We start from the raw sequence: 23428 nt of genomic DNA, 5'->3' as shown, positions 1-23428 counted from the left end.
CTATATTATAGGAGTAGTAGCTTTTACGACGACGCAATGGCATTGGTTTAGCACCAGAGCTCACGTATTGCCCACCGGCTCTCTACGGAGTACGTATGGGTATCGTGCGTGGCTCAGCGGAGGTAGGGGAGAAGGATGCTTGCACGTACTTCCCTCCCAGGTGGATCATGATATCTTTTGCTTTGTTCCCTTGCGCCCTAGCAGACGTTTTAATACTATCCCGTTGCTGCAAGCCAGCAGCTTGCATGCATGCAGGGAGGCAGGAAGGAGCGAACCTTTCCTTTGGTTTACATGCAAAAGAGGGAGAATCCTGGCACTTGTCTTTGGTCACACACCCCTATGATTCGGGCCTGTGCGTGAAAGGCTACGCTGCGCGTGCCATCCTTGCGTCTCTTGACCATGCCGTCCCTGCAGGCTACACCAGTACACCTCACTATGTACTTCACTGGCTTCGTAGCTGTGGGATCGGACGGGGCTTCGCCGTGGGGGCTGGGGGCACGCATGATGCATGCACAACGGCAGAACCTTCCGCGTGCCTCGCTACCGGAGAGCTACTCGCCAACGCACCGTCCATGGCAAGCTGAGCCCAATTTGTAAGACAATAGGTTTAGGGAACTGGCTCAACCCTCTAGGGGTGGCCTATCTCATATATATATATATAACAAGGGGGTACAACGTTACATCGTACGTATTCATATACGTACACATATACAGGAGCTATACATTCTAACACCCTCCCTCAATCTTAGCCACTTCCTAAAGAATCTAGAAGGGTAAGATTGCGCCGACAATGCTCAAACTGTGGAAGAGGTAACGGCTTGGTGAAGATGTCTGCAAGTTGATCTTTGGAGGAGATGAACTTGATCTGTAGTTGCTTCTGAGATACCCGTTCCCGTACAAAATGATAGTCCACTTCGATGTGTTTCGTTCGGGCATGAAATACTGGATTAGCAGATAGGTATGTAGCACCGATGTTATCACACCAAAGAATAGGAGACTGTGATTGAGATATACCCAACTCCTGAAGTAAAGACTGCACCCAGATAATCTCTGCAGTTGCATTAGCCACAGCCTTATACTCAGCTTCAGTACTGCTACGTGAAACAGTAGCTTGTTTCCGAGCACTCCAGGCGATCAAAGTAGAGCCAAAGAACACAGCATAGCCCCCCGTGGATCGCCTGTCATCCGGACTGCCAGCCCAATCCGCATCAGAATATGCTGAAATGATCCCAGAGGGATTCGGCCGAATGTGTAATCCATAGGACAATGTGAAACGAATGTAACGCAAGATGCGCTTAACTGCAGACCAATGAGCATCACGTGGTGCATGGAGATACTGACATACTCTGTTGACAGCAAATGAAATATCTGGACGGGTGATCGTCAAGTACTGCAACCCACCAACAATACTTCTGTACTGTGTCGCATCAGCAGAGGGAAGGAGCTCACCATCTATAGCAGTAATCCTGTCAGTAGCAGACATAGGTGTAGTAGTTGGTTTGCACTTAAGCATTCCAGCTCGCTGCAGCAAGTCCAAACAGTACTTCTTTTGTGTCATAACAAGACCATCAGAGAGAGAAGCGACTTCCACACCAAGAAAGTAGTGAAGCTTCCCAAGATCTTTGACTGCAAAATCAGCACCAAGGGACCGAACAAGAGCAGAAGCAGCCGACTGAGAAGAACTGACAAGTATAATATCATCCACATAGACCAGCAGATACATGATAACTTGGGGCCGTTGGAGAAGAAATAACGAAGAGTCAGCAGCCGAGGATGCAAAACCATGAGCACGGAGAGCTGTCGCAAGACGAGCATGCCAAGCACGGGGAGCCTGCTTCAGACCATAGAGTGCTTTCGTAAGACGACACAGATAATCAGGACGATCAGGATCAGAGAACCCTGGTGGCTGCCGCATATAGACCTCCTCCTCCAGGACACCATGCAGAAAAGCATTCTGCACATCAAGCTGACGAAGAAACCATCCCCGAGTAACTGCAAGAGAGAGAAGAAGCCTGATGGTAGTCGGTTTAACAACTGGGCTGAAGGTGTCATCATAATCAAGACCATAACGCTGCCGAAATCCTCGAGCAACCAGCCGCGCCTTGTAGCGCTCAATAGAACCATCAGAATGCTTCTTCACTTTGAAAACCCATTTGGAATCGATGACATTAACTCGGGGTGGTGGAGGAACAAGGATCCATGTCTTGTTACGAAGAAGAGCATGATACTCCTGTTCCATAGCCTCTCGCCAATGAGGTATGCTGAGAGCAGCTTGATACGTACGAGGCTCAGAGGTAGGATCCGCACGGATGGCAGCCAGGCATGCAACCAACCAGGCAACCGTACCATCAGTACGCTGTTTGGGCTGAAATACTCCACCGCGACTCCGTGTATGTGGTCGTTGAGGAGCCACAGGAGGCACAGGTGGCGGTGATGGCGACGCCTCAGAGTGTACAGACGGCGAAGCAGGCGATGACGATGATGGAGAGGCCTCGACCACCGATGGGGATGCCTCAAGGAGCAACGGCGACTGGACTCCAGGGGCAGGTGAGCTCAGGCCAGGCGAGCACGGCCCAGGCGAGCACGGCCCAGCCGCACCAGACCGAGTGGGTGACGAGGTCGGCGTGATGGTGGGCCGAGAGAACGGCGAGGCCTCCTGGCGAAGCGGCGAGGCCGGCTCAGCAGACGTGGTGACAGGCCGAGACGACGAAACCTCCTGGCGAAACAACGAGGCCGGCGCAGAAACTGACTCCGGGCCCATGGGCGACGAAGATGGCCCGGTGATCAAGGGCGCCGGTCCAGAGGCCGGGGGCGCTGAAGCAGTCAGCGTAGGCGGAGGTTCGGCCCGATGTGCATGAGCACGATCGCCGAGGCCATGCAGGGACACCTCACGATCATCAGGAGGAGACGATGGCTCCTCCAAAATCTCCAACCGAGCCCCACGTCCAGTGCCTGCACCATGGTTAGGCAGCAAAATAGGAGAGTATGCAATATCATCAAATTGGTCAGATGCAACGGAGGATGAATGCAAAGGCAATGGTTCAGCAGTGGACATAGGAAGCTTCGCAAAAGGAAAGACTTGCTCATCAAACACAACATCCCGAGATATGTAGACACGATTTGTGGGAACATGAAGACATTTGTAACCTTTATGAAGAGAGCTATAACCAAGAAAAACACACTTCTTGGAACGAAACTCAAGCTTGCGTTTGTTATAAGGACGGAGATGTGGCCAACAAGCACACCCAAAAACCTTAAAGAAGGTATAATCAGGTTGTTCGTTAAGGAGAACTTCGAGTGGAGTCTTCATATTCAAAACACGAGTGGGAGTGCGGTTTATGAGAAAACATGCAGTGGTAAGGGCATCACTCCAGAACCGAAACGGAACCGATGCATGGGCCAAAAGAGTAAGACCAGTTTCAACAATGTGACGATGCTTACGTTCCACAGAACCGTTCTGTTGATGTGTATGTGGACATGCTAAACGGTGAGCGATCCCAAGCGACTGAAAGAAGGAGTTGAGGTTGCGATACTCACCCCCCCAGTCCGACTGGACATGAACAATTTTGTGCTTGAGAAGGCGTTCAACATGTTTTTGGAACTGAACAACAATGTCAAACACATCAGATTTGCGTTTAATAAGGTAAAGCCAGGTAAAGCGACTATAAGCATCAACGAAACTGATATAATAATTGTGACCACTGACAGAAGTCTGAGCAGGACCCCATACATCAGAGAAAACAAGTTCTAAAGGATGTTTAACCTCACGACTGGACTCTGAAAAAGGAAGTTGATGACTTTTCCCTTGCTGACAAGCATCACACACTGCTACATCTTTATTACTAGACATGCTAGGAAGCTCATGACGACGCAAAACATGACGAACGATAGGTGTGGCCGGGTGACCAAGACGAGCATGCCACTGTGACGGAGATACCCGAACTCCACTGAACACGCGAGCGACACCAGGATGCTCCAAACGATAGAGGCCCTGGCACAACCGCCCGCTAAGAAGAATGTCCCTCGTGCCCCGATCCTTAATAAAAAGATCAAAAGGATGAAATTCACAAAGCACATTATTATCACGTGTGAGTTTAGGAACAGAAAGAAGATTACGTGTCACAGAGGGAACTCTAAGCACATTACGAAGCTGAAGACTCCTATTTGCATGCCTAGTAAGAATAGATGCTTGACCAATATGAGATATATGCATACCTGCTCCATTGGCGGTGTGGATTTTGTCGGAGCCATGGTAGGGTTCGCGAGTATGGAGCTTGCCCATCTCACTCGTCAGATGCTCCGTTGCCCCGGAGTCCATGTACCAGTGAGGATCAACAGAGTAGGACTGAGTGTGCCCTTGCTGCTTTGTGGCCGTCGGTTTTTCTGCCATGGCCACTTGGCGCGCAAAGTTGCGTGTGTCCTTGCCATCATTGCCGAGGCCCAGAAAACTCTTCTGAAAGCGCTTGTGACACTTAGAGGCCCAGTGTCCATCACGACCACAAAGCTGACACACACGAGGACCGCCAGCCCCCGGTAATGTTGCAGTAGGAGGGGGGGGCGAAGTGGGCGGTGGTGGCAGCCCCGAAGGGGCCCGAGATGATGAAGATGCGCGGCCACCCTTCGTGGCGGTGTTGGCCGAGAGGGAGCCGCTGCTCCTGGAGCGACGCGTCTCAACCCGTTGCTCAGTGAGAAGGAGACGGGAAAAGACCTCGTGCGCCATCATGGGTGTGGAGTTGCCCCGCTCGTTAATGATCTCGACTAAGGCATCATACTCCTCATCAAGACCATTGACAATAAACGAGTTGAACTCGGAGTCAGTAAGGGGCTGTCCAATAGAAGCCAGCGTGTCGGCGAGGCCCTTGACCTTGTTGTAGAACTCGGTGGCAGTGGAGTCAAGTTTCTGACACTCCCCAAGTTGACGACGGAGCGAAGAGACACGAGCCTGCGACTGTGCTGCAAAGGAGCGCTCAAGGATGGTCCAAGCCTCATGAGACGTCTTGGCGAAGACAACAAGACCGGCAACGGCCGGAGTGAGCGACCCCTGGATGGAGGAGAGGTTCGCTTGGTCCTGCCCCATCCAAACACGGTGCGCCGGATTGTAGACCGGGCCGTGCACGCTGTCAATAAGCGCAGGAGGACAGGGGAGAGAACCGTCGACGTAGCCAAGCAGGTAATGACTCCCAAGAAGCGGGAGGACCTGCGCACGCCAGAAGATGTAGTTGTCCGCCGACAACTTGATGGTGATAAGGTTTCCGAAGTGAAACGGCGGCGGCGGTAGAGAACCCGTGGAGACTGCCGGAGGCAAAGGCACCATAGGGGCAGTGGCGACAGGCACAGCCGCGGAGATCGATGGCGCAGGAGCCGCGCCCGACGCGGCGAGACCGGCCATCAGGGCCGAGTCAGAGGCCTCCATCGGGGCAGCAGCGTTGGCGTTGGCGAAGGCGGGCAGGGAGTCGTCCGTCGTGGCGCTGGAAGTGCGGACCACCAGCGTGGTTCCCGGCGACGAGGAGAAGAAGGAGCCGACGCTCCTCGTCCCGATCGGGAGTGAAGCAGCCGCGGCGGAGTCGAGGGGCCGGGAGAGGAGGGCCGCCAGGGAGGCCGGCAGGTAGCTGGCCGTGGAGGAGCCCGAGGCGGCGGATCCCGACATGGTGGCGGCGGCGCGATCGAAGATGGCGACGGCGCGACGTGGGGCGGCGGCGGCTTGGGGTGTAGCGGAAGCGTAGACCTAGTTTGATACCATGTAAGACAATAGGTTTAGGGAACTGGCTCAACCCTCTAGGGGTGGCCTATCTAATATATATATAACAAGGGGGTACAACGTTACATCGTACGTATTCATATACGTACACATATACAGGAGCTATACATTCTAACACAATTCCATACAAAAAATATTAACATCCACAATACTTAATTAATACCAGCAGGATTATCATTCAATATATTTTTTATACTATATATATTTGTTATCGTGAAAGTTTATATTATTTTTGACAAACCGTGTCAAACTTTACAAAGTTTGACTTAGGTTAAAGCTAATACGCGGATTAATAAAAATTGGGTGGGGGGGGGGGGGGGGGGAGTACTCGCTGCACATGTACATGAAAATGGGGAACCATCAAAGTCCGTTGATGTTACCGCTGTGGCGGTTGAGCTCGAAGCGCACTCCATGGCAAGCCACAGCCTGCGAGTGGTGTCACGAGAGAGTGGCATTGGTTAGGGTCATGAAATCGTTTACATGATTTAGTCTGGGTCGATGCTTAGGCGTCACATGACGAGGAAGTAGCTCCCGATCGATCGTCGCCCCCATCCGATCTCACTTGAAATACCATTTATCACATTTTATTTGATGTTTATTAAGTTACATCGTCTTTCACATAGCATGTTGAAAAAAATGTAAATACTAAAATACATGCTATAACATTTGAGATAACTGATGCAACATTTTTTTACATCTGCATAGAATGAATATCCAATGGTCACAACAAATTACCAAGAAAAACATTGCAAATGCCACATAGAAGCCAACACATGCAACGACGTAAACATACACCCGTGATAAAAAAAGAAGAAGGAACGCTTACAATAGACAACAAGAATCATCACAACAAGTTGTATGTGTGATTGCAGCAAATTAAAAACAAGATTGAAATATGTCCAACGAACATATGCAACATATGAAGAAATCCCTAAATCAATAACCTTCATTTTGAGCACCCACTTTGCAGTCTCGGGCTCTCCAGGGACGTATGCACGCCGGATCATCGCCGTCATTCCTGCACCCATCCGCTCCCGGCCTTCGTCTTCTTCAAGTCGACAACGGCGGTAGCTCTATTTTTTGGCTCGTACTCGCGCCCCACTATGCCAGCTAGGTGTCTGCAACCAGCACAGGTGAGGATAAGCAATAGTGGTAGAGGAGTGGGAGATGCGGCTAAAGGAAGGCGGCAACGGCAATAGAGCGGAGCATGGTGGGAGTGGGGCGCTACGACGACTAGGGTGACACACTATCGGAAGCTTCATTGCAGCGCTACATGAGTGACCGATCGAACCGTTCAATCGTCGGGTGAACAACATTTTTCTTCTACATTTTCGTCATTTACGGTGAATAAACATAGCTGAAGGGAGTGGGTTTTTAAGACCACACATGTCATTTCACATTAAAGCATCTCCTACCGACGGTGAAGCCGCGACATCCCCGTCTCCGGCCAGGTCCTGGCGAGGCCTCGTCGGGATGACACGTCACCCCCGTCTCGGACTGGGAGTTCCACACCACGCTGCCTTCTCTGGTAGGAAAAATGTATTTTCATTTACCTGATGTTTTTAGCAAGCACGCATGTATAGATGAATAATCCTGTCTTTATCCGTGTGATCTCTACTCTCCTCTAGGTCCGGCTAGATTGCGTGTTCGTTGGGATGTGCTGCGCCAGCCGTAGCTTGAGAAGATAAAAACGAGGGAGAAAGATACAATTGGTACGGAGGTAGGTAGGCATGTGAGCTGTGATGGTAGAGAGAGATGCAACAACGTCGCTCAATCAACCGGGCGACCGACAGAGCAGACGAGTTTGGCTTCCAACCCGGTCACCCCTGACCGCACGCCAACCTCTCCGTATCTCCGCGCGGCAGCCCGGCGGCCAGGCGGCACGGCAGAGCAGAGCAGAGCATCCATCCACCCATCCTGCCCCGCGTTGCCCGCTGTACAACCACGCGCAGCGTGCGTCCGTGTGCCTCTGGAGGTCTGTCTCTCCCTCTCCCTCCGATCCACCCGAGTCGCCCGGACCAAAATGCACTTGCTGGTAAACTCCAAAACGATCCCCAAATTCAAAAACAGTGTCACTATGATCCCGAAACTTAAGAATACCGCCTCAATGTACGTTTAACACACAGGGTCGAGGCTGAATCAGACTCACAGGAGTTTATCAATTTCTGTACGGGACAGAACACATGGTGGGATCCTACGGCTGCAACTTTTGTGGAATGTGTTGACATTGGAGTATCGATTGGAAAATCAAGTGGCGCATTTGCTAGCTAATTTCAGTTTTCGTAATAAGACTTTTAGAAGTTGGCTTGACGAGCCACCAGACAATCTAGTGAATTCGCTTGTAGACAATGTATTCATTTTTTTTCCATCTTAATAAAGCTAAGCCATGATGGTTTTTTCTAAAAAAAAAACATACTCCCTCCATTTACTTATACAAGGCCACTATGGGATATATGTTTTGCATCTATACAAGGCCACCAACAGTAATCAAGGAAAGAATTAATGATATTTCCTCGTACTATTAACATGTTTAATACTTTCATGCATGCCATCATAATGACACTAGCTACTTCCTCCACTCAGTTTTCTTGCATGTATGTGTGCGTATTAATGATCTCAGTAAACAAAAAAAAAATTGACTTGCAAAGTATGCATTAAATTTTATCTTGGTACCTGTAATATGAGTTTGTGGTCTTGTATATAAAAATGAAGGGAGTATGTTTCGTGTACGCCGCGCCCACCCCATCAGCAGAGGGCCTATTCGAGAGAAAGGCTCGCGCGAATGTGTTGGTCACGTGGCATCGGCCCATCGGTCAGTGTGTGGGAGGAGGGAGGTCCTGGGTGGTTTGCTGTATGTTTTTCTTACAAAATACCCCCTCACATCTAATTTAACCGTTGGATCCACCTGCCAGTATACTAAAAAGAAATAGAATATGGAATACAGATTCCATGTATCCTAAAATCCTACCTATTTTCTCTTTTTTTTTCTCCCAAGTCCATGATATGTAGATTTTCCCATATAAAAATGTAAATGTATTAATATTTCTATAATACAGTTCAACGTGTAAAATTATTGTGTAAATTTATGTATCTTCATTCAAAACCACAATCACACATAATTATTGGTGAATCAACCTGTGGTTGGATACTTAGGTGGAAAGTGGTATCCCCAACCCCGCTAGAACCAGGGTTTAAATCCCAGACTTGACACTGACGCTTGCATTTTTCTTAATTTATTTCAGGCATTGCGTCGATGTGCATTCAGTGGGAGGAGACGTTCCCTCGTCTACGAAGGCTTCTATGACGACTTCGTCAATCTCAAGATGATGTGCCGGCTCAGTTTCTCAGAGAATCTCTTTGGGTAGGGTGTGTGTGCGTGCGTTCATATGGGTGTGTGTGTGTGTGCGTATGTATGAGCGTCTGGGTCTGTATTGCGTTCAAAAAACACAATTATTGTGTATCTTCGTTGTATTCCCAAGATACACAATAATTCAATAGTTGACAACATTATATTTTGAAATTTGTTCAACGTGTATTAAATTTTTTGTGTGATGATAATAAATTCTAGAAACTTATTAAGCCATGTTAGACGTTCTTGTAGAAATGTAATGATAAGTTTAGGCAAAACTCTTTATAACAATTTTTAAAAGATTTTTGTGTAAAATTAGTCTTACATTTCTACAAGAATGTTGAGCATTTCTAAAAACACGGTGAACATTTTTTTGCCCAAACATTTTCTTTAAAAGATTTTCTGAATGCACTAACACTTTCTTTCAGTTTTATGACAACTACTTTTTTTTCATACATTTCATCTGTCAAATGAAAAAAAAAACTAATATACATGAACTTGAAAATAAATTTTAAAAAATGTGTGCCGGCCTATAGCAGCTCCATATATATATAGAAAATAGAGGTCGAAGAGGTACCTTTCTAGCTCATGAATCTTTCCTAAGCAGTCTTTGCCGTAGTGGATTGCTTGTGTGGCTATGCAACCCGCAACCGGAAGGTTCCAAGATCGATACCACCAAGGCTATATGCCGCCCGTACAGATTCCTAATAAGATTTGCCTAAGGCCGAAGTCTAGCGGGCTGGCCTAGTAGCACGGTTTGTTTGCTTGCATGTTGTAGGTCCATTCAGCTCTGGTTTGTATATTCTGATTTTTTTTCCTTTGATTTTATATGTTTTTTCACAGTTTTTTATTTTTCTTCGATTTTCTTTGTTTTCTCATTCTTTTTTTGTTTTCTTTCTTTGTTATACTTTGATTTTATTTTATTTTCTTTCTTGGTTTTCTTCGGGCTTCATTGTTTTTTTATCAGGGATTTTTTTTCAATACATTGTCTATGTTCTGTGTGTACATTTTTAGAGCACAAGTGAAACATTTTTATGATACACATTGGAAATTTTTTAAATACAAGTCACACCTTTTTGAAAATATATGTTTCCAATATATTTTTTGAATACATGGTAACATTTTTCCAAATACATCATGTACATTTTCTATGGCAATAAATATTTCTCTAACTTGTGCAAACTTTTTTTGGTATTGTATAAACCTTTCCGAAGATTTCACGGACATTTTTTGGAACACATGATTATTTTATTAAAATGGCTTGTACATTTTTCTAATTGTAAATAACTTTTTGTTCGACCTACACAGGGATTTTTTTCATGTTGTATTATCATTTTTATATGTCACAAACCTTTTATTTGAAATGCGGTAATATTTGCTGAAAATGCCATGTACATTTTCTTAAATGATACCGAACATTTTTTGTATTATGCTACAATATTTTTAATAATGTCTTTCTTTTTTATTAATTTGCATGCATTTTTTAAACATGGGAACTTTCTTTATTGCAACGATTTTTTTTAAAAGTTAGCGACACTTTATTAAAACAGCGCTAAGTATTTTATACTAGTTATCATTTTTTTCAAATTCCTGGTTTGAATTTTTTGTTAGTGTTTGAAATATATGCACTAAAAATATAATTAATAAACGTTAAAAAATAAATTAACTGGCATCAATACGTAAGACATATCGCAGGACCGGTTCCATGTAATTTTAGGGACATTTTTTCACGGGTTCCATGTAATTAAATAAACTCTGAGGTGGTTTTCTGCAAGAAGAAAACTCAAGCACGGCATGCACGAATCATACGTAAGACATATCGCAGGCAGTGGCGGAGCTTTGTGGAGAGCAACCTGGGCCATTCCCCCCCCCCCCCCCCCCCCCCCAACCCATGAGAAAGATAGCAAATATCCCCTAGTATTCAGCCCATATGTCGAGTTAAAATCAACCTAAAAGCATGTTTCTTGCCCCTCCAGCCCATTTGCCCCTCCATAAATTCAGCCCAAGCTCCGCCACTGATCGCAGGACAGGTTCTCCATGTTTGAGGACCGTGTTAGAGATTATATTCTCAAGTTCTGAGACTCTATTGAAGCCGTTTCTATGTTTGGGAGCTCAGAAAGTGCTTCGATGCAGTCGACAAAGGACCGTGCGCTCTCCATCCAAACCGACGACCGGTCACACCGTTTCGTGAATAAAGAGTCTCAGCGAAGAGACCCGTTTATTTCTGGGAGGCCCAATGGGACGGCAGCCCGGCCCAGTTCAATCCATATGTACACACATCCGGAGGCACGAACCGACCAATCACATTCACATTTCACAGCTCGGCCACGGCGTGCTGGTCGACGAAGCGGAGCAGCGCGAGCCCGGCGGCCCACACGTCGTCCTCCGCCACGTGCTCCTCCGGCGAGTGGCTCACCCCGCCGCGGCACCGCACGAACAGCATCCCCACCCGCGTCAGCCGCGCCATCGCCATCGCGTCGTGCCCCGCGCCGCTCATCAGCACCGGCGTCGACTCCCCGGCAACCGCCGCGTGGCCGCCGGGCGCCGCCATCGCCGACACCGCCGACCGCGTCGCACGCTTCAGCTGGGCCGTCAGCTCCGGGTCGCACGGTGTGGCCGCCGCCGAGTGCTGCAAGCACATAAACACATCCCACCGGCCGTTAAATGATTCAGCTCATGCGCCGCCGTCAAATGCCTCAGCAGCAGTTCAGGCTACCTTGTGCTCGACGGCGCAGTCGACCAGCCGGTGGTCGCACCGCTGCATGACGATCCGCGAGAAGCTCGCCACGATCGTCTCCCGCACCAGGTCGTCCATGGCGCGTATGTCCACCGTGAAGTTCACCTGGTGACCGGCGTCGACAGGTGAGGCGACTCGATCGATGCTGGACATAGACAATGACAAGCACCTGGTGATGAGCTTACCTGGCCTGGGATGACATTGCTGGCGCTGGGCCACGTGAGCAGCTCGCCGACGGTGCAGACGAGGCCGGCGAGGGACTCCTCGGTGAAGCAGCCGCACTCCTCGTCGTAGGTCAGGAATCTGCTCGGGTCTTTGCACAGGCCCTCCAGTGTCACCACCAGCTCTGCAGCTGCAACCATCGGATCACGGCGCAATTTCATTGGAACCGTCCCAGCATGCCCTTGGGAACCGTCTACTATTACCTAATCAAACAGCCAAAAATTTCTAAGCATTTCGAACTTAGGAAGCAAAGGCCACAGAGCTAGGGGTCGATTTGGGCCAGTGGTTGCTGTAGGAATCTGAGACTGGTCGTACTAAAATCACACTGAGAGCAGGAGGGCTGAATAATTCTTATCAAACATAGCAACTTTGGTGATGGCGATACTCGTGTCATCTCAGCGGTTCACTAGGAGTGATTCTTAATCTGATAAATATAGCACACGCTCATACCGTCGCAGCGAACTAGCAAGGGGTTAGTTAAATGCTTCATGTTGACTGCTCGCATCATTTGCTCAAACAAGAGGACTGCTGACCGATTAAAAAAAAGACCGCTGATGATTGTTTACTCGTTAATAACAGGCGGTGCTGGCTGATGATTTTGAAATAGTTGGTATTCAAATAGCAACCTGATTGTTTTGCAAAAGCTAGTCTTTACATAGTGTGCTATGCTACTTGGTCATATTTTAGTTTGCTTTGATTTGATTATATTTTGGTCTTAAGATAGTGTTGATGTTTACTTTCTAGCGGAACAAAAATAGCAGAGAACTAGAATGCACCTTCAATCGTGTCTGCCCTGCGATCCCTTTTACGACGCCAAGGGGATATCGGAGGGCTTCCAGGACAGGCCCTTGTTCCAAGTGAACCTGCCGTACATAAACAGAGATTGTAAGAACTGAACTTCTTCAGTGTAAGCAACTACACAAAAGTGATATGCAAATCCTTTATACCTCAACATAGCTGCCGACAGACTCCGGGCTGTACTTGACCTGACCAAGAGCAGCAGCAGTGGCCTCGAAGGAGTTCAACCGAAGAGCCTCTTGAACGGTAGTGCCACTGAAGAAGTTGAATGCAACATACAGAGACTGCATCAGCAAACCGTTTTCAAAAAGTAGTCCGGTTGGTTTATGCAGAAAGGGCAACCTCTTGTCAGATACTTGCAAAATTGATTCAGGTAGAATACCAGCTACAGCGGCGCTTCCCAGAAATGTTGTCTGAAATCTAACGCCCTCCTCGTCGCTGAATGCAATCACCTGAGGTAAAACCAGGCAGAAAATGAGCACCATGCTCTGTCATAGTGACATATTCAGACATTCATGATGCATATCTGTGATCTAAAGACAATGCAATAGCATATGTCATGATGGGTCAAACCACATGACATCTAATAGGCTATGAATCCTGAATAACAAAACGGCTAAGATAACGAAAGCCAATCCATTAGCCATGTACACGTACACATACAACGGTACATGTTATCGTCAAGATTAGCATGGAAAGGGACAAACGTTTAGAGAAACACTATAAAACTAGATTCCTTCTGGCCTACATCTATCTTTGTAGCTTGTCTGGTTATCTTATTACAATGGCAGCAGACCTCACACCTGCTTATCTAATCAGCACCGCAAAAGTTAGATCTGAAGCAATTAGGCAACAGACACTGCTAAAAGTTTAAACTTTGCTACGTCATTTAGTAAAATAAAGAAAAAAAACATCCTCATGGATTATGCTGACTGGAAGCAACTAGTGAACAATCAATATTAAAGCACTCTGAGGAAGTGAAATTAAATACACAAGACAAGGACGAGTTCAGTGCAGATTGGTGTCGTATTTGTGAGACGCATGTGAGTCATCGTGCACCTGTGAGCAATAGGATAATGGCTCGCGTAACCAGCTCACTGATTGCAGTGAGACAAGCACACTATGCTGATAGCATAGTAACATCAATATTAAAATTCAGTTGAAAAAACAGCAACATTAAACTGGAAACACTAGAAAATTATCTAACCTCTACTGGTCTAGTGAGCCTCTGAAGTTTTCCAGTGACTCTCAAGACCTTCAGAGCAGAGATTGCGCATATAATACCCAAAGCTCCGTCGTACATGCCAGCATCAATGACAGTATCCTGTGTTTTAATTTCAAATATAAGACAGCTTTAGTCAGTGGTAGCTCTTTGTTAACTAAAAGAATCACAACATGAAACAAGGAGTTGATAGTTGATAGTTCTCACCATGTGAGATCCAATCAATAAAGCCTTCTCTGTTGAATTGGACGGTTCAAATCGACCATGAATATTACCCATTTGATCCACCCACCTTCATAATGAACATGAACTGGTCAGTTAAAGTTGGAAGCGTGAGAAAATGACTGCAAATGCAAACAGACTTACGTCGCAAGTCCAGCATCTTTCATCCAGCTGATAATGACATCAGTGGCTCTGAAGGAAGCGGGACTCAGGAATGTCCTTTCGAGGAAGCCTTCGCCATCAGATATCTGAATCATGCAATCAACGCGGTGTTAGAGTGAGTTACGTGCCTCCTGCTTTGCTGAACTGCTATGGTGCCAAACAGTAAGACAAAAGATGCAGCAAGAGTCTCGCTCCAATACGTCTTGGAGACCAGAAATTGCTCATATTGGATACAGCAAAGTAATCAAGCTAGAAAAAGTGAAAATTGAGCAAACCATCATTGCTTCAGGTTATCTCTCCCAAAAAACAGGGCATGTACAAGATTATGTAAGATGGCTAGGGAAGCACGATCGAACAAGACGATTGAAACGTGACAAAGAAAAAAAAAAGGTTTTGATTGCTGCGCTAACACCCAACCAATTACTTGCCGAAAAAAGTACATAACCAACGTTATTAATTGAACTGGTTTTGGTATTTTTGTTGTATGAGGTGGCCTCTGGTGCAAAGAGAAGTCATCTTGCTTAAGAAAATGACATATCCAATACGCACAGTTTTACCACTTTTGCGTACTGCGCAATCTTGTGCCAAGACAAGTCATGTGCAATTTGCACAGTTTATGGCTGTTGTGTGCTGCACAGTCTTCTGCCAAGAGAAGCCGTGTTGCTTAGAAAATGCCATAGGCAATATATGCACAGCTGATCACTGTTGCGTGGTACTGCACAATTATTTCTGAATTCAGGAACGGATGATATAACCGTAGCCAAGGAAGCCCAGATTTTCTTCTGTGTATCTATAGGAGCTTAATTAGGAGGAGGTAACGAGTCAAAGTGCAGTGATAATGAATGAAACAAGATTCTCGTATCTGGGGCTAGAAAAGTGGATCAAGGAGCTCTGAATATGTGGAGCTGGAAAAGCGGATCAGGAACGTAGTCTGAATATTCCCAACCCAAGACCAAGAGCCGGCGGCATAGTGGATGGGCAGAGAGAGAATCTGACCTTGCCGAGTTCCTTGAGCCTCAGCACCGTCTCGTCCCTGAGAATCTCCCGGTGCAGGCCTTCTCCTCCTCCTAGCTGCTCCAGTCCATCTGATTCGATTCGGCAAAAATAACCATGGATGAGAAACAGTTTAATCCCGAGGACAAGCGTCCGGCCTGCGCGCATGTTAAATGGGTCACGCACCGGAGACGGGGATCGAGGCGAGGCGGGCCGGGACGGCGGAGAGGAGGAGGATGAGGACGACGACGACGGAGGGGGGCGAGGTGGAGGTGGAGGTGGAGGAGGGAGCCATGATGAGCCGCCGCCTGCCCGCCGCTGGTGCGTGTGTGGCCTATGTGGGTTGCGGTTGGGGTGGCTTGGCGGTTCGTCCCTTTCCTCCCACAGCACAGCACAGCACAGGGGGTGTGGCTGTGGCGCGATGATCCCGCCTTTGTAGCCCCGCCGCTCGGGCTAGCGTTGCCTCGTGCCATCCACCCACCGGAACGGGACACAGCCACACCTCCGCGCTGCACTACACTGCATGCATAGGGTCAGCTTCCACGGAATGGAAAGCGAGCGCTCTCTTTTTGTTGGTTTCCGGAGAAAAGCGGGGCGTAGGAGGCTGGAATGAAACAGCGGCGGGCGGAACGTGTCAGGCAACCACCTTCCGTCTCGCAACACAACTCCAGCGGATCACGGGATCCAACCGGGTGATCCTCCGGGATTCACCGCCCCCACCACGCCGTCTGTGCGTCGTCAGATCGGGCGGTTGGCTGCTCGCACAGGCAGATTCAGGGCAGGCGCATCTGCGTGACTGCATGGTGCATGCACGGACGAGACAAATCGGGAAAGCGACGGCCAGTCGGCCACTGGCTATTACCTAATCTTTTCGCTGAAAAAAGGATCCGAGATGGATAAAAGCTGTGGTCCAGAGAATCTCGTGGTTAAAAATGAGGCACTGGTCGCGCCGGCGGCAGGCTAGTGGTGAGCTGAAAGAATCTGGAATCCAGCGAGCCTCCAACTAGGAACCCAAGGGCCCCGCCGGCGCCGGGGTAGCGTCGAGTGACCGCCAGGCGCCCGCTTTCGTGGCCCCGCCGCTCGGGCTCCCGTTGGCTCGTGCGTGCCATCCATCGACCAGGGCACGGTCACTCGCTCGATCGCCCGAGCCGCGAGCTCACCTCTGCTTCCACGTCCGTGAAATGAAAAGTGAGCGGTGTTTTTCTGTTGGTTTCTGGAGAAAAGCTAGCTAGAGGCTTGGGATCAGCGAAGGAACGTGGAAACGGGTTACGTCTCGCAGCACAACTCAAGCCGATCACGGGTTTCCGACAGAGCGATCTTCCTGGATCCCCCACAACCGGTGTGTGTGTCGACGCAAATGAAGGGGTGTCCAGAATGCTGCAGTTTCAAGTTTCTTAACTCTTAAGTACAGTGGCGGAGCTTGCACAGGATCATTGGGGGGGGGGGGGGGGGGGGGGGGGGCAATGACAAAATATGGGTTTATGAAGAGGCAAAACTCCCTATTTTTTTCAATCTATGACATCATAGAAAAAGATCTTCACAGAAGATCCCAGGCTTGGGGGGGGGGGGGGGGGGGGGGGGGGCACAGCCCCCAGCTATACACATAGCTCCGCCGGTGCTTAAGTAATCCATGAAGCAAGAAAATCTAACTTCAAATCAAATGATCTTGCTAGGGCCTCGGTTTCTTTAGCTGGGGGCCGTTATTTATATTTGGTTATCCACGACTCCAGATATATTGTTTGTACCAGATGTTATTGATGTTATTAAATAAAGTGTGGTGGTGACCCTAAAGAAAAACGAAAAGACTAACGCCCGCACGTGTGGCACTTCTCCAACCCGCCCACACGACTGGACCACCGTCGATTCAAACTTGCACGCATCTTGGCGCGATGAGGCAGTTTTTGGTTGCCATGTAGGACAAGTGTGTTGTGCGGTGTCTTCCTCAGTTCGCCTGCACGCGTTTCTCCGTCGGCCGTCAGCAGTTGCTAGTCGGGGCGTGTGGTGGAACTGTCATCGCGCCCGCACGGTGTGGCGCACGACTTCTGTCGCCGTCTCCCTCAACTTGCAATTCCCCCCTCAATGCATCTGCGGTCTCTCCCCTTGCATTCATTTCTCCCCAACCAATCTTCCACTGGCAGTTCTGCTCGATTGAAGGAGAAGGCGAGAGGAAGAGGCGGCGGCGGCGGAAGAGTCGATGGCATTCGCGGCCATTGCTGGTGTTCGCCGAACCAGAGCGTCGTCGCCGGAGCTGCCACAGTGAGAAGCTAAGGTTGTCGAAGCTTCTGTACTCTCCATCTTCCTCTTCCCCTTTCCTCCCTGGTCTCATTTCTCTTGAGCCCTTCCCCCTGCCCTCGAGATTCAGGCGGATTCGCGGCTGCTCCGGCGTCCCCGTCGGCGGGGGAGTCATGCGTGTGCTATGTTACGGCGGCATTGCGCAGCCCCGTCGCCGTCGCGGTGATACTTAAGCCGGTGAGGCTCGCCCGGGTGGCAATTAGATTCCCACAACTACATTCGTGAGCGATTCCGTTTCTAATTCGTTAGGTGTGATTTGTCTCGAAGGCTACGATCTTCAGTGTTTTAGGGCAATGTTGCTGTTTGAATTGAGGGGTATGATAGTTGTGTATGAACCATAGATCTAGGTAGGTGCATTTCAATGTGTAGGATCATGGCAGTCATGGCAATTTCAACACACTTCTTTTTATCCACAACTATCCTCATTGATGGCAACTAATTTTCTGAATCAACTATGTCACTTGCCATGCCCTGCGTAGGATAATGGCCGTTTATGAGATCCAAACTTAGAGAGTGATAGTTGTGTTTCTGAATCAATTATCCTTCTAAGTGGCAACTAATTCTGTAAATCAAGTATGACAGTTGCCATGTCATATGTAGAGTGATGGCAGTTTTGTATGTACCATGTACTCACTTCGTTGCCATACTGTTCTGTGATTGCACAACACATTTGAATGCAGTACATGGCAACTCATTTCACCAGGCCAATGTGTGAGTTGCCACATTACATGTTGTGGACTGGCACACTCTGCTATTCATGATTTTCTCATCCACATTCTTCACTCTATATATTCAGAGAAGAGCAAAGCAGAGTCAGTGGCGGAGGCAGGGGTGCTGGCAGGGGCCTTGGCCTCCCCTATGCTCTCATAAGTACACATATATGTACTCCTAATCCTCCATTTGGCAGACAAAATTAGCTATGTTTAGGAGATTTGGTCCCCTCTAACATTATATGACATGTCTTGGCCCCCTCTATATTCAGTTTCTGGCTCTGCATTGAGCAGAGTATATATTCAAAGTTCTCAAAGCAGAGTATGTATCCATCCACTAGTGCAGAATCGGTCTTTAGTGCCGGTTCGCCAACCGGCACTAAAGAGTGGGGACTAAAGGCCCCCCCCCTTTAGTATCGGTTCATCACGAACCGGCGCTAAAGTGCAAACACGTGGCACGAGCCAGGCCCGGGTGCGTGTAGGGCTTTAGTACCGGTTGGTAACACCAACCGGTATTAAATGTTTGGGTGTTTTTTTTTAATTTTTCCTTTAATTTTGTGTTTTCAATTTAATTTAGTGATTGTTTTACATTACAGTGAGTTGTTAAATCATTAGGTGAAAGTACCGCGGATTAGTTTCGACTGGATGCATTTGGATCTAGCTAGCTAAGTTATCAAGTATATGCCATATCCATATTATACTTGATCACCTAATTAGGTGATCAAGTATAATATATATGGATATGGCATATATATACTTGATCACTTAGGTAGGATCCATCCAGCTGAAACTAATCTTTGGTTTCTTTCATTAAATGATATAATAACTCATCATCATCATCATATTAATATAAAAACTCTTGCATCATATCATCAACATGAGTATATATATATATACTCTAGCTAGCTAGCTAAAAATCATCGTAGTCGTCATTATCACCATTTAATCATCATAGTCATTACCGCTATCTAATCACCACCAACAGTAGCTTAAAGAAGAAACATTCACTTGTACCAGAAGCAAAAATATCATCGAGTTCAACATGATTGTCATGATAGTATAAGCGTTCATATATAACACCATAAAAGCAAATCACTTTTTGAGATTAAGTTCAGAACGAAGAACACGGACATGAAAGGACAAGTACTAAGAGCAGCATGAACTAGCTAAATCACTCCTGCTACTCTCTCTCTGATAAAATAGCATAGAACATGTATAGCTCTCCTGATTCATCATACTGGAGCATGCAGATGAACCTGTCTCCTAATCGTGGGTTGCGCTTCTCATTGCTGCCCCCTAGTACTTCTCTGCGATTGTTAACAATTTTCCTCCAATCTTTCACTATTAAGCATTTATCGCTTCTAGAAATCCTGAATGCATTCATGTGCAATGTAGGATATTTTGGCAGTAAGCTAACAATTGACATGCGACCTTTAGTCTATGATCCCCTGAGGCATAACTGTCATCGGGAGTCCCTGTTGAAGAACATCGTATAGTACTTAATTAATATACTTAGCAATGAAAGTTTAGCAAAAAAAATTATGTATGCAAAAGATGCACTGAGGACAAATAGTAAAAATCTTACCATCATTCCTAAATAGATGTGACCGTAGTTCAATACCATCACTATTGGTCGCACGTTTTGAGTACTAACATTTTTAAGTGCAGGAAGAAAATTTGTCTTGACAGTATGAAGATCCTCAAGCCATGAAACATAATGACTTATCTCCTCGCAGTTTAGTTCAGCTCCGGAACAGTAGTAGGTCCTGTCTACCAAGCGTCGGACATGTTTGCTTGAATGGAAATAAGCTGTCAATAGAAATTAGTTGTCAATTATTTTTGAATAAGCAATATCAAAGACAAAAATATAGTTGAGAAGAACTCACATAATGGTAGAACTGGAGGCGTCTGCACATCGACCCATATGTCTCTATTACCTTCAATATCATCTTCCGGACGAATATCAAAGGTGATAACCATACCAGGCTCAAATGCATAAGCCTTGCATAGTACTTGCCAAGTTTTGCATTCAAAATAGGTGTAAGTGTGTGCATTGTATACTTTGACGTTGAAAGTATAACCATACTCAGTTTTTAGGTAAACTCTCTTTACCTCCATAGTTTCCACATCATTGAAACCTATCTTATCCAAGACAAAAATTCTTGCATGGCAGGGGATGCGCTAGTAGAATAGTGAAAATTAAAAATGATAAGTCAGGCAAATGAAGCATATATAAGTCATGCTTAATTACGAAAAAGACTTGTCGTTGTGACTTACTATATCGAATTCGAAGGTCTCATCCAGCTTGATGCTGAATCGCCTATCATCAACAAGGAAATTTCTGTCGCACTGGCCGTGCTGGTCTTCACAATATTCGCACATAATGAAATTTTTTCCGTCGTCACACAACATTTCCTATATGTTCATGTAGGCGAAACATTAAACACTTACTAATTCAATTAATTCAACTACTTCTATTAATTCAACTAAGCATTTACTAAAAATAAACTAGTTATATTAATTCAAATAATCTCATATACCTAAATTTTAATTAGTTCAAATAATCTCATATACCTAAATTTTCTTGCTAAAAATAAACTAGTTCTATTAATTCAACTAGTTCAACTAAGCATTTACTAAAAATAAACTAGTTATATTAATTCAAATAATCTCATATACCTAAATTTTAATTAGTTCAAATAATCTCATATACCTAAATTTTCTTGCTAAAAATAAACTAGTTCCATTAATTCAACTGGTTCAACTAAGCATTTACTAAAAATAAACTAGTTATATTAATTCAACTAGTTCAAATAAGCATTTTCTAAAAATAAACTAGTAATATTAATTCAACTAGTTCAACTAAACATTTACTAAAAATAAACTAGTTATATTAATTCAAATAATCTCATATACCTAAATTTTAATTAGTTGAAATAATCTCATATACCTATAAATTTTCTTACTAAAAATAAACTAGTTCTAATTCATCTAACATTAACATTTCTAACATTCTAAAAATAAACTAGTTATATTAATTAATTCATCCAAACAATAGAAAACAGAAAATAAGTAAAAAATGTGTGTGTGTGTGTACGTACATGTGTGTACGTGTAGTGTGTGTGTGTATGTGTATGCGTGTGTGTATGCATGTGTGTATGTGTGTGTGTATGTGTGTGTGTGGGTACTACGATCGAGCGGGCATACGGGCGGCGGGGGCGGCGGCGACGACGTGCGGCGGGGGCACGCGGCGACGACGGGGAGGACGACGACGGGCGGCGGGGACGGCGACGCCGTTCGGCGGAGGCGGCAATCGAGGGCGGCGAGGGCGACGGCACGGCGGCGCGGCAGCGTCGGCATCGGAGATCGATGTCGCACGAGAGAAGTGGAACGAAGTGGTCGACGATAACTGAATTTTCGTAAGTGCCATATATATAGGAGGGGCCTTTAGTACCGGTTGGAGCCACAAACCGGTACTAAAGGCCAATTTTGGCCAGCCCAAGCGGCGGGAAACGAGGGCCTTTAATACCGGTTGGTGGCTCCAACCGGTACTAAAGGGCAACGCATTAGTACCGGTTGGAGCCACCAACCGGTACTAATGGTCGTGCGCTCCCACCCGCACCGGCGCTATTTTTAGTCCCACCTCACCGAGCGAAATGCAGCCGCACTGGTTTATAAACCCAGCCGCGGCTGCCCTTTCGAACTCCTCTATATAGCAGGCTTCTGGGTCTAACTAGGGCGCGCTGCCCTGTGAGCCTGCTGGCCCTTTTAGGCCTGAATTTGCACACCCTAGGTCTGGCAGGCCCACCGGACAACGCCCCAACAATTTTTTATATAATTTTTTTCTTTTCTGCATTATTTATTTTCTTCTATTTATTTTTGAGTAAATTTTTATATAGTTTTTTCTTTTCTGCTTTTTTTTCTTCTATTTATTTCTGAGTAGTTTTTTTGCTGTATTTAGTTTCTTTGTGAATATTTTTGCTTTATATAATTTTTTTCTTTTCTGCATTATTTACTTTCTTCTATTTATTTTTGAGTAATTTTTTATATAGTTTTTCTTTTCTTCTTTATTTTTTTCTTCTATTTATTTCTGAGTAGTTTTTTTTGCTATATTTAGTTTCTTTGTGAATATTTTTGCTTTATATAGTTTTTTTCTTTTCTGCATTATTTATTTTCTGCTATTTATTGCTTTATATAGTTTCTTTTCAGAGTTCGTTTTGCTGTGATTTATTTTTTCACGGTCATTTAGTTCTCTGAACAAATTGGTAAATGACTGAAAAACAGAAGTGCCCGTGTAACTGATGAGTTCTCGTCCGAAACCCTGATACTCCGAAAGAGATTGTCCAGTTTGTACACGAAGTTCGTCCAGTTTTTGCCGTGACCCTCTCCACTCTTTCACACATGCTATGCGGGTGAAATGATGATACCTTCAACATTTTCAGAGTTTGTTTTGTAGTGATTTTCATTTTCACGGTCATTTAGCTCTGATCTAAACAAATTGGTGACTGAATAACATCAAATGATGTTAGAACGTGTTGGAAATTGATGACGTCGCTTCGAATGCTGCATAATGCCGGCTCAAAAAAAGTCTGGAGTTCAAATAAGTTAAAAAAAATGAAGTGCCCGTGTAACTGATGAGTTCTCGTCCGAAACCGGTGAAGACTCATATTGAGTCCACAAATTATACACACAGAGTTCAATGAAGACCAAATGCTTGTGATAGTTTGAAAAATAACATATTTAAATTGTGCATCTGAACGCAGAAAAAATACATTGATCAATACCGCCATTCAGCCAAAACGCGCTACTGCTACAGAGAAGTACATATAAAAAATACATTGATCATCAATGATCTTTTTGTATAGAATCTAAATTGTCAATAGGAATCTACCACCGATTTAAGAACCAACGAAGACTCCTATTGCAGCCACAGATCCTACAGATAGAGTTTAATGAAGACCAA

General features: G+C 46.0%; 1 protein-coding gene across 1 annotated transcript; it reads right to left on the bottom strand.

Moving 5' to 3' along the window:
• Nucleotides 1-11295: 11295 nt before the first annotated feature.
• On the bottom strand, nt 11296-15988 carry LOC123157220 (probable allantoate deiminase). Its single transcript, XM_044575474.1, has 11 exons — nt 15650-15988; nt 15467-15555; nt 14453-14556; nt 14294-14378; nt 14072-14188; nt 13207-13316; nt 13014-13119; nt 12843-12929; nt 12030-12269; nt 11824-11949; nt 11296-11736 (listed from the first exon to the last, which is right to left on the bottom strand). The coding sequence occupies exons 1-11, from the start codon at nt 15756-15758 to the stop codon at nt 11422-11424; spliced, it is 1488 nt and encodes a 495-aa protein (XP_044431409.1). The 5' UTR covers nt 15759-15988; the 3' UTR covers nt 11296-11421.
• Nucleotides 15989-23428: the final 7440 nt, after the last annotated feature.

The sequence above is a fragment of the Triticum aestivum genome, chromosome 7B (genome assembly GCF_018294505.1).
Source record: "Triticum aestivum cultivar Chinese Spring chromosome 7B, IWGSC CS RefSeq v2.1, whole genome shotgun sequence".
NCBI lineage: Eukaryota > Viridiplantae > Streptophyta > Magnoliopsida > Poales > Poaceae > Triticum > Triticum aestivum.
This window is presented reverse-complemented; position numbering and strand designations above follow the sequence as displayed.